General features: G+C 43.2%; 1 protein-coding gene across 5 annotated transcripts in view; it reads left to right on the top strand.

The window, feature by feature from the left end:
* Positions 1 to 2,023: 2,023 nt before the first annotated feature.
* The window catches only part of camsap3 (calmodulin regulated spectrin-associated protein family, member 3), a 37,948-nt gene continuing 27,466 nt past the window's right edge, over positions 2,024 to 12,505 (top strand). For all 5 annotated transcript variants that reach the window (XM_017454530.3, XM_053675527.1, XM_053675525.1 and 2 more), the window contains exon 1: positions 2,024 to 2,529. In XM_017454530.3, coding sequence (XP_017310019.1) covers positions 2,397 to 2,529 — 133 coding nt within the window. In that variant the 5' untranslated portion in view covers positions 2,024 to 2,396. The remainder of the gene's footprint in view (positions 2,530 to 12,505) is intronic.

Raw genomic sequence — 12,505 nt, 5'->3', positions numbered from 1 at the left:
TTGTTGATGAAATATCCAGATGTTAAATCATGTCCAGTCGGATTTTAATGTATTCAAATCTTAATATTAAGTAATCCTTTAAGTAATTCTTATCATTTCAGGGGAACAGCATGGAGGTGCCAATAATTTTGCCACCCCCCCCGAGGAATTAGTTTGGATCGTTGTGTGTAATATTTAATTTATATGTTAATATTTGGCCATTTTAGTTCCACCAAACATTCTAACTTGGGGGATTATACTTTGTTTATGTCACGTATATGAATTTAATTTCACATTCAGTTTTTGCCATACGCGAATCTTTAAAAGCTCAAACGAGAGAATTTACGAGCCGTATGAAAAGTATGCAGTTATCCAATCAGCCAATCACGTGGCAGCAACACAATGCATAAAATCTGTGTGGAGGGGGTCCGTGATCTCTGCGACTTTATCAGATGAGTTGTTCCGAGTGTTTTTCCTGAAACTGCTGATCATCTGGAATTTTCCACACATGATACCTGTTTGAAGGTTAAAGTTTGGCCAAAAATAAATTGCATCATTACTCCAAAAGACAGACACTAAACATGTCTTGGTTGATGGTATACATTTAGAATTAAAGGGGGTCAGTGTGTACGTTTACGTTTTGGCCTGTAAGTGTGCTGATCTATAGCTGAGGCCTAGTACTGTGTACTGGGCCTACCATTACTAAATAGTGTGTCCATATAATATGACAGTTGAAAGTACTTTTTTTTGGACAATCTGTTCTTTACTACAAGAGAAAAACATCCTTTTTACTTGTTACTCTTTTTATTTTGAACTTGTTAAAACTCTCAAACGGACTTCTGTCGGATTTAGCAGAGATTCGTAGATCTAACGCATTTCTTCTTTTACCTCCAACGTTCTTAAAAATAAAAGTCCCAGTTCGAACCCGAAAGGCTTTTTCAGCCTGATGCCATAGGAGAACCCTTTTTAAGTTGCATCAAGAACCTTTTACGCTCAAGTTCTTTAAAGAACCCAGCAATGGTTCTTCACTGCAGTACCCCAAGGAACCATGTTATCATGAGTTCTCTAAAAAAAACAAAAAAACAAACCAACAATCCTTATTTACTGCTTTAAGGAACCAAAGTAAGGATTTTAAGAATTTATTCAGCCAGTTTTACCGATAATCAGTTACAAAAAATGTACTCTCGAATACTTTATTTAGGCCAAATAGATTAATTAATTAATTTTACTTTCAAATCGATTTTTGACTCTTTCATGCTTCTATTTTAATTCAGATTTCCACCCCATACTCTTCTACACATACAGTCTGAACTTTCTGCATCCCTGCATGAACAAGTCGTTACCTTATTATTATTATTTTTAAATTAAACGTCGCAGCCTTGAATCTGTTCTCTACTTCTCCCTCTTCCTTATACAGTTTCCCCTTTACTCCATCGGTGCGAAACTAAACTAAGCAAACTTCAGACACCAAACATGTCCTGATGGCTGATCGAGTACACCTGTGTGTACGTTTAATTTTTGTCCTTTAAGACTACACACTGTGTACAAGTACTAACCAGCATTGCTCCATTGTAGCGAATAGAGATGATGAATTCAGTTCACTTAAAAGTGTTTCCACCTGCTCCAGAGCAGCCATGTGCATGAACCTGCTGTGTACTTCTCCCCCCTTCCTACAGCACAAACTGTCTCATTTACATCTCATTACATCTGCCTACTGCAGTGCATTATGGGCTTTCAGGAGTGCTGGAGATTTCACACGGACCTTTCAGGCATGATTAGAAATGGTAAAGATAAATGGCAGAAGCAGTGAAGAGGGCGCGGTTGTGTTCTGGACTGACTCGAGCTCACACTCGTGCACCTGTTTTTGTGAACATTACACCTTCGTGTACCTGCTGGCTGCCTTTAGAAGGTTAGTCCCGCCCCCTGAGTGACGTCCTGGGTACCGTTCTGAGCTGTGATTGGTCGGTGGTGGGGTGAGTGACGTGCGCGCGGAGCACCTGGAACTCGGTCGGCGGCGGCGGCGCATTTCTGCCCGAAGCGCACAGCGATGCGGACTCTGAAACGGGGTCAAAAAATAACACAAATATCCGCAGAGTCGGTGACACGGCGCTCCGGGGCACATCCGAGGCGTGTTTTCAAGCTTTCTGGCCTTCCTCGAGGATGAAATAAGATTATTTTTGTATGAATACGAAGCACTTTTTTTCTTTTCTTTCCCCGGATCCTGGTTTTCCGTGAAGACGCCACCGACATCCGCGTTTCCTCTCCACGCAGCGGGACAGAACACGATGACCGACTGATCCTGCGCTTTCTTTCCTTTACGTTTTTTTCCTCCTTCTTCCTCCATAAGGCCTGTCTGTTTTTTTTTTTTCTTTTCCCTTTTTTTTTTTTTTTTTTTTAAAAAAGTGGGAAGGCTCGCTATGGTGGACTCAAATGCGATGAGGAAGACTTTTGTGGTCCCGGACGTGAAACCTTTGGATCAGTACGACATTAACCGAGCCAAGATCTGCGCCAGTGTGGGCTGGCTGCTGGCGAAATCCTACGGCAATGCAGGTACTGACCCCTTTACACACACACACACACACACACACACACACGGCTCTAAAACTCCCAAGATCACGCTACGCGATCACCCTTCATCCGTTCATCATGCGCTTTCATGCGTGGAGGTGATAACTCAGCATTCCCCCCCTCCTCCTCCCCCTCCCCTCATCCTACCCTCCTCCCCCTCCTCCTGGGATACACAAAGACACACATCAAAGCTGGACCCGTCCGCGGAGATATGTTTGTTTATTTATTTATTTACCCCCCCCCCCCCCCCCCCCCCCATTTCTGGTTGTAATCTAAACATCCGCATGGCCTATAAATAAATAGGTCTTATTGATGGCCTGTATAATACTGTTCACCTACAGATAGACTATAGCTGAGGCTACATCATGACCATATGGTTCCATTAAAGAGATCATTCTGGGCACTTATATATATTGTGTGTGTGTATATAATGTTTACATATTAAAATTCCACGTGCTTCCACCTCTTCACGAGTACATTTCTAGCACGGTCTGTTGTGTACATGCTTTCTCTGACTTGAATGTAAATTAGAGTTACTGTGAGTCACTCGTGTGAGAGCACACACCCACCTCCACCTTCACTGAACTCCTCCAACTCTGCTCCTTGTTTTTCTTTCTTTCTTACTTTAAAATATCTATCTATCTATCTAGCTCTCTCTGTGTTTGTGTGTATATATATCTCTCTCTATCTATCTATCTCTGTCTCTCTCTATCCATCTATCTATCTATCTCTATATCTCTGTGTGTCTGTATATCTCTCTCTATCTATCTGTCACTCTCTCTGTCTCCCTCTCCATCCATCTATCTATCGCTCTATCTGTCTATCTCTCTATCTATCCATCTGTCTGTCTCTCTGTCTCTCTCTCTCTCTCTCTCTCTCTCTCTCTATATATATATATATATATATATATATATATATATATATATATATATATATATATATATCTATATCTATATCTCTTAAAATGCTATTTTCATCCAAAATCCAGATATATTACACAGACATGCACTGTATCCCTGTACATCCTGGGTCTAATCTATTTCTCTGACCAGATGTCTGCTAGGGAACACGTGATTACACATGATTAGACACCATGTTACCGAACAGATTTCACAGATTTCGTTTGAACTTGAGTGTAAAAACAACAAAGTATACCTGCTGATCCGGATCTTTATTTATGACATCATGAGGAAATAGTCAGTAAGGAAGTAAGTAAGAAATAACAGACCACATTAGTTGCATTAAGGTTATCAGGCTGAGCGCTAACTAACTCGATATCCCTATAATATACGGATCGTTTCCACTCCCTCGCTAACAAAGCGGATTAGCCGTTTCTGTCGCTTACGCGTGTATTTTTAGACGTGAAATGTAAATTTGAGATACTGTGAATGACTCATGAGAGCGCACACCCACTTCCACCTTTAGAGAGTCACCCCACCCCACCCCACCCCCATCCCTCCCATCCCTCAGCCTGCAAAGCTTCTCCTTTACTCCTCACTGCCTTAAAATGCTGCTGTTATTCACGGTCCAGGTATACGAGGTACATGTTTGGCTTATACTTCTGTACATGTGTCGAATATATTTGTAAGACCATATGTCTGGTTATCCATGTTATTGAATCCAGGCCCAGACACCATTGAACTCGGAGTATTAAAAACCCCCCAGCAAGATTTAGCTTTACGCTTCGAGTAAACATGGTACAAAATGGTACCTTTTTATTTTTGCTAGGGTTGCACCCTCAAGCGTACGTAGTTCGTATCTTTTTAATGTGTGTATTTCATCTGGTAATGTGGATATAATACACCTGTGAAAACGACTGGAGGTACATAATTGGATCGTTATTACGTTTCCGAGTAAGGCTTTTAAAGGTACACTTCTAGTCGTTCACATTTCTAGGTAAAACATACATACTAAAGGTACTAAAGGTACCACCGCAGTGACAAGGAATGGTACAGATTAGTACTGAGAATGTATTTCGGATTTAAAGATAAATAAATAAATAAAAACCTCGCATGGATGTAAAACATGCTCAGCTAAAGAAGATCTGAACATCGAATCACTTAAATATACTCTATATAGACCGATGCACTGTGTTTATGCTCATGAGACTGTTAAAATGGGCAGTACATCAGTCTTTTTGTTCACTACCCTCCACGGTACATGGATATGCATTTTGGAAACACCCCACATGTCCTCCTGTTGTTATCACCAAGCGCTAGTCAGCTAGTTAAGCGCTAACAAGATAGCTTTCGTCAGTAACGGTTGAACGCACATAGATTTTCACTGTTCATGTCAGTCATATGTTGGCTGATTTGACCTGACATGAGCTAAACCTGTTAAATCTCCCCGAACAATCACAACTTGTTGTTAATCACCGATGTGCGCAAGTTTAGCATGCTAGGAATCTTAGCTTGCAGGCTCAGATTGTTGTGTATATTAAAAGATACGAATCCTCCATTCAGACTAGCATGAGAAGAAAAACGAGCGTTATGAAGAGAAAGAAAGCTCGCAAGGAAGCAGCAGAGATTGTTGGTGTCTCTAGTGAGTGTACGCAGCTAGTGCAGTTAGCGTGCTTTGCTAATTCGTCAACGAAGCCTGGCACATGATGTAAATAAGACTTAAACACTATAGTGGTTTTAAACGAACGTGGTGTGTATAAATTGTATAGTGGGCCATAGGCTAGACGTTTTAAACTACTATACTCAATCGGGGGGGGGGGGGGGGGGGGGGGATGATGCTGGACTGTACACATGCCAGCGTTAACGCTAGCAGTAAAGAGTGTTTAAGAGCGACGTCTCCGCTAGTGAGAACGGAGGGTAAGGAAGGCATAGACGTGAGCCTCTCACCTTCCAGTGACGAGTGTCTGTGTACCGTGAATGAGGTTTAAAGTTACACTGTATGGCCAAAAGTTTGTGGACACCTGACCATCACAGTTCTGTTTGTCGAACGTCCCTTTCCAGATTCTGTTCCCCTTCTAATAACCTCCACTTTTCTGGGAAGGCCTTCCACTAGATTTTGGAGCGTGGCTGTGGGGATTTGTGTTCATTCAGAGACAGGAGCGTTACTGAGGTCAGTACAGGAGGTCTGCGGTGCGACATCCCAAAGGTGTTCAGGTCAGGGCTCCGTGCAGGACGCTCGAGTTCTTCCACTCCAAGTTTAACACACCATGTCTTCATGGAGCTGGCTTTGTGCACAAGGGCATTGTCTTGCAGGAACAGGTTTGGGCCTCTTCGTTCCGTGGAAGGGAAATGTTAATGCTACAGCATACAAAGGCATTCTAGACAATCTAATTTTGTTTGGGGAAGAACCACATATGAGTGCGATGGTCAAGTGTTTACATGCATTCGGCCCTTTAGTGTACATTGCATTGTTTTTCTCAGGTGGGATACAATCTAAAAGGTACTAACTTTGCGCTCTTGATGGGTCGTAGCGCCAAAAGGTACAGTTCGGTAACTTGTAATCAGGTTCTTCAGTCCAAAAAAATAAGTCCTCCGAAGTAGCCAGTCGTGTTCACTGTGCACTCCGTAGCTCAGGTTGTTTAGGGTTGGATTAGGGCAGGTATGTGGACTAGGTTTGAGAATTTCTGGTTTGACAGTGTCGTTGCTTGAAGGATACTGAAACGAGGTTACAGGCATCGCTGAGCGGAGTTTTAAAGGTCAAAGTTGCGGTCGAGAAAATGCCACTGCGCTGAGCGATAGCGAACTCGGCAAACCTGGGAGGAAAAATGAACTTGCTTCTCACAGCAAATGCAGCTCCTTGGCTGTCTGTGTGCGTGTGTGTGTGTTGGAGCGCTCTCGATGTCTCATTGTGTTCACTAAATGAGCCACAAATAATTCATGTACTACTCGGCATTCCTCTACTTACTTCAGATCTCATTGGCTGGTGGACAATCTGCAGGCTGAACTACAGGGCAGCTGATCCAGCGCTCATGTTTAGTTAAGCATAATAAAGCGATAGCTGACGTGTTAGGATAAATATACTTCGGAGGAATATCCTAGTTGTCATAGTTCACCGGAGCAGAAAAAACAAACATGGCCAGCCTGTCTTTAGTCCAGTGGAATGTATTTGGAGTTGGGAGGGACACGCAAACTCGATTATAGTTTAGCACATTGGCTTACGTGTCATTTGTTATGTAACTGGTAGCCTTGTGTCTCTGGTGAACGACAGCGTCACACACACACACACACACAGCGTCTGCGTTCGGTCTTTGCATTGGCGGCTGTGACGTGTAACCACACCCTCTGGTCAGAGTCACCCGAGGCTGGCATGCACTGCGGAGTGAGAGGAAAAGCCAGAGCACTTGGATAGAGCACGCAGGATTTTGCTGTGTATGAATTGGCCTGTGTGTGTGTGTGTGTGTGTGTGTGTGTGTGTGTGTGTGTGTGTGTGTGTGTGAGAGGGAGAGAGAGAGCGTACAGCAGTGAAATCCTGCTGAGCCAGGACTGCACTGATCTTCCTGTCTGACTTTGATGACATCATCACTTTTCCTCACTGGACCTGGATTGTGTCGGTTTTCCTGCGCTGCTCCTGAAAACACACACTGTTTACAAAAAGCAAGGACGGCATTACAAAGAAAAACGGAGCCGCTTACTAGCGTATTACACTATTCCGTAAACCAACGTCCATACAAAATCCGAACCGTCCTCAAATACGTCAGAGGTTTTCATTCTTTGGAGATGGAGACTAAAAATAAAAATAAATAGACTCTCAGCCTCCATTACCATCACAGTACAGGTTTGTTTTAGGCGTTAAATCAAGCTGTTTAAGTATTCTGTAACATGCAATCCCATCCTGTGGGAATAAAACCAGTTATAATTTGTGTGTAATTTTAGGAGCCCTTACCTCAAGTTATTGAGCTTCAGATGAAACCCTCAGATGACCTTTTAGTAAATTAAGAGTATAACAGTAATACATACAGCGGTTAATAACTCCACTCCAATAACTGTAACCTCACTTTAAGAACCACAAAATGACATCGCAGTACACTTTTACCAGGCGTCATGGGTATCGTTAGCATTTTCATAACACCGACCCTTGATTTATTACTCACGTTAACAAGAAGCTGATGTTTAAGAGATAATATAAATATTGTTTATACAGTACATGTACAGTATAAAATGTAATATGTGTATGTAATATACTATGTTTTTATCGCTGTGGATGAGGGTGCCTGCCAAATGGTGTACATGCAAGGCTAATTGTATTGTTTTTGGTATACACTGAAGACGACCACGACGATCATCTCAGCGTTCATTTCCTGATATTTACATCCAGATGTGTTAAGCAACTAAGAACTTGTGGTATTAGCTATGCTCGATGCTCGTGCAGGGGCTCTGATTGAATTTCCCTCCTTTCTCAGGTTCAAAATGGCTTGCTTTTCTCCCATACACAGCTCCCTGCTCTTCATGTTGGTTTATCCATTTATTTCTATATTTGTTTATTTTTAACAAAAGATGCAGTCTTCTCTGGCGAAACCCAGGCCTCAGATTAAGAGTAGATATTCAGAGCTGGTAATTAACGAGAAACCCCTGTCAGTAACATGTTTGTCGTCCCCCCCCCCCCCCCCCCCCCTATAAATCACAGTAAGTTGTGTAAATATCAGGAAATGAAAGCTGCAATTCTGTCTATCGTGTCTCGTTCATCTTTTTATCTCAAACCCAGATGTATTTTAATGTACAGCAAACAACAAAAGAATCTATCTATTCCGTAACAACAGTCAGATTCAAAACGTTAAAATAAGCTGATTTAAATCAGAGTTTGTTACCGTTACGATACTATAACCGTTGTAAGACTGTACCGTGATCGCTGCAGTGTCTCAGGAGATAATAGTGTGGAATGTTTGTACTCGGTCTTGACTTGCGTTTATAAGCACACTCGCTCCGACCCTACAAATGGCTGCCGCGGGCGTGTCCGATTCCACTATGTTCCCTGCATAGGGTACATCACGGCAGCAGTGTGCAGCGTTTGCACATGTGACTCTTCGTCGCACGTTCTTAACGAATTAATCCGAGCACCTGCTCTCGTTCTTGAGGCGAGCTGTGACACGTTCGCAGCGCAGTGGGATTTAGTTCTGTTTGTGAAACGTGTGGAGTATCGCTCGTGCTCAGTGTTCTGTGTAATCAGGAGACGGTGCGAAGCCTCGTCGATAACAGAGCAGGTCGTGTGGGACTCTGTCCTTGTGTGTGTGCGTGCGTGCGTGTGTACGAGATCCCAACGAAACCTTGTCCGAATTCTGTGCGAGATCACATGTCAGAAAATATGATGACGTCATCAGTGTGACCGAGGCCGTCAATATAATAGTAGCAGTATCATGTCTGTTGGGGGGGGGAGGGGGTTAAAAGGAGAAGAGGAGTATGGAGCCATTCTTTTCTTGGCTTGCTAAATGAGTGAGCGACAAAGTGTGGATATTTTTTCCATCCATTAGCATGCGTGGTAGCTTAGCAACTCGGTGTACAAGGAGACCTGTCTGATAACATTAAAGGTGCATTAGTTAAGATTAAGATCTTTTGTTTTTTTCTTCAAGAGTAGATCCCTAGGTCGGATCGACATTTGAATGATTGTAGCTCCGCCCCCAGGATCCACAGTGGCTCACAGAGTGTGTATAAAATGACTGACAGTAGACGCATCCAAACACAAACAAGCGTCCAGGACCAGAAATCCGTGTTCCGAATGGGTTTTCTCCTCGACTTGATACACGTTCGCCAAGACCATGACTCGATCCATTGTGTTTTTAAAAAAAATAAATAAATAAAATAAAATAAATCATGTTGTACACATCTTCCAGGAATTTTGAACATCCATCCATCCATCTTCTATACCGCTTATCCTTCCTTCAGGGTCACGGGGAACCTATCCCAGGGAGCATCGGGTACAGGGCGGGGTACACCATGGACAGGGTGCCAATCCATCGCAGGGCACAATCACATACACACTCACACACCCATTCATACACTACGGACACTTTAGACACGCCAATCAGTCTACCATGCATGTCTTTGGACTGGGGGAGGAAACCGGAGCATTGTAGCCGTCTGAAACTCGCATCAAAATGTCTGACACCGTTAGAACGCCGTCGTCAGCTGTGCTCTAAGACCAACCGTGTCGACTCGCTACCAACGAATCCTTTTAACGTTTGTCTGCGACCGTCGTGCGGTGTAAGGTCAGGTGTTCTCTAAACTTCACACCTCAGAGCATGGCGAGCTCAGCACCCTGCTGTTTGCTACACGCATTTTCCCTGAGCGTGTAGGTGTTTCTTTTCTTTTCTGAGGGCCAGATTTATACCTGAGCTCGTCCTTGATGGTGCTTTCTCCTAGCTGGTGGCTTTAAGCCTCTTTATCCCGCCTCATTATTAACGTCTGTAGGCATGACTCAGCCTCGGGTTTCGTTTCTGCACCCGTTGTTCGAATTCAAATCATGAAGCATTATGCTAACTCTCTGTTACTTGAGTAGACTGAGTCAGAGATATGCATGGGTGTTTTTTTTTTTTTCTTTTTTTCTTTTTTTTCCAATCCCGTGTAAATGAAAAGTGGTGCAACGCTGAGACGAAGAACAATGAACCTCACCTCCCCCTCCTCTACTCTCTCCTCGCTCTTCCTCATTCGTCTTTAGTAAGCGCGTCAACCTCCTTTTTTTAATTTGAATCTCGTTGGTGGAGTTCGGCCAGGACAGCCGGACTCTCCTGGTTGGTCGAGTTCGTTATCTTTGCCCCGTTAGTGTGTCACCGTGATGAGTCACGAGAGCACATGGGCGAGCGTTACGGGAGGAAATCCTTTTCAGATCCCTTTTGGATCTACTACTCGGAGCAGACACGCGCCTCGGTAAACATTTTTGGAAAGATGGCTCCGGTCTCCTATCCTTCGGTGGTGTTATGGTCACCGGGTTCATGTTTATGTTGTGGGTTTGGACTTTACAACTGAAACTCGCTCTAAATTACTCCATGATGATGAGTCATCGGGTTCAGTTTACTCCAGTGTACACGGCGCAGTTTATAAGCGTTCCCGTATTTCCTTTTCCGCGCGTCAGGTTTAAGGTCACGGTTCTCCGGCACGGTCCGTGAAGCATAGCCAGGCGCTCGGGGATTTTTACGTTTTGTCGTAACCCATCGTTATCAACATGATCATCATGAATATTGAGTTTGTAAAGTTATGACGGTTGAATCCAAATCTATAGCCGACAAACCATGTCGACTTGGAACAGTTCAGAAATTCGAACGCTCCTATAAAATCTGCAAAAAAAAAAAATCAATAATGACCACACTATTTATTTATTTATTTGTTTGTTTGTTTGTTTGTTTATTTATAGGTGTTCATCAGATATATGAGTACTGTGGAGGTTTTCTTTTCCGGACAAATGGTTCCCGGACTGCACAGAGTTTGGGAAAGCCTGGTTAAAGGTGTGTTTATGAGCGTGGCCCGGCTCTTTGCTGTACTTGCAGGCCTTTCGCTGTTCCTGACCTGATTTAGAACAATATTTGGGGTGCTGTTAGGCTTTAAACCTGGCAGTGCATTTCAGTTAGTTTTATTTATTTATTTATTTATTTATTTATTTATTTGTTTGTTTGTTTATTTTTTAGCTCCAGCATGTCTCTGGCTCTTTAACGAACTAGAATAAAGATAAAACCACAGCCTTACCGGACCGTGTGTTTGTGTGCGCGCGTTAGGACTGTGCTTCGTTATAATGGCTCCATGGCTGTGTCAGGATTCGCGCTCATGACGGTCGGGTGAAAGAGTTTTGTGCCACTCGGAAGTCCCACGCTGAACTTTTTTAGCTCCCTGAGCACTTAATTTTTTCAGTCTAACAGCTGAAACAGATTGCTAATGAACAGTATAATAGCCAATCAGTACACTCCGGACTTCAGAGTTATTTTGTGGTCTTTGCGGCCAATAGAGCTCGATATTTTTATTTATTTATTTTTGTTATTTATTTATTTTTTTTCTTCTTTTCTTTCTTCTCTTCAAAATTTTGTGATGCAACTTGTGGAGTTTTTGTGCTTTTTTTTTTTTTTTTTTTTTGTGGAAAAATACTTGAATTGGCGAAATTCAGGCTGGAAGATGGGGCTCGGAGATCGAATCGAATTGCAAGCTCCCGTTATGCGACGTTGCGGAATCCGCTCGATTTGTGCGTACGTTTGTGTGATCGCGAAATCCCCGAGGGCCTGGTGGGATAATGATAGTAGTCTGTTCGGGATGTCGTGTACGAGTGTGTGCGTTTTTGCCGAGTTTTGCGGTGGAGTTTGATCGCCGCTGCCGTTTTCCATTTTTAAACTCTTCGCAACGTGTTTATCGGGGAAAGCCGCATCACAATAATGCTAAAAATAGGATTAATAATGCCACACCTTCCTTCTTAGACAGGTTAGTGACCGGCTGAGAGAGAGAGAGATGGTTGTGTGTGTGTGTGTGTGTGTGTGTGTGTGTTATCAGACTTCATAAAACTGAATGGCTGGATCCATTACCGAAAGACTCTAAAGGGCAGTCGAGAATCCTCCACTCTTCGCCACATGTCCTCCAGGTTATAATAAAAAGCAGGCGTGTGAGCATGTGGTCAGTGAGCGTGCTGCTCTCGAGAGCCTCGTTATCATACGTATAGCAGACGTGCGTGAGCACGAACCCGGAAACTAAAGGAACCAACATCTGTGTGTCTTCTGTCTGTATCCCAGTGCAAATACGGAGGAAATACGAGTACGGAGCTCGAACAGAACATGACTGGTACGTTGCAGAACACGCGCTCGTCTAATCGAATCATGAATATAAAATCGATGTTCCTGTCGTATAGAGGATGATTACACGCAGAGAAAACTGCAGCTCTCTCCACGGCTTTAGTCTTGAATACAGATCGCTTCGGATTTGTTATCGGGTTTCAGACTTATTAACGTTTCCCCTGTAGCACCACGAGCGGTATTCCTGCACACGTTATTAGAAATGTTTCATCACACAATAAGAATCTTTCGACAGCATTATCA

Source organism: Ictalurus punctatus, chromosome 24 (assembly GCF_001660625.3).
Source record: "Ictalurus punctatus breed USDA103 chromosome 24, Coco_2.0, whole genome shotgun sequence".
In the NCBI taxonomy this organism is placed as follows: domain Eukaryota; kingdom Metazoa; phylum Chordata; class Actinopteri; order Siluriformes; family Ictaluridae; genus Ictalurus; species Ictalurus punctatus.
The sequence above is the reverse complement of the archived record's forward strand: the minus strand, read 5'-3'. Positions and strand labels throughout refer to the sequence as shown.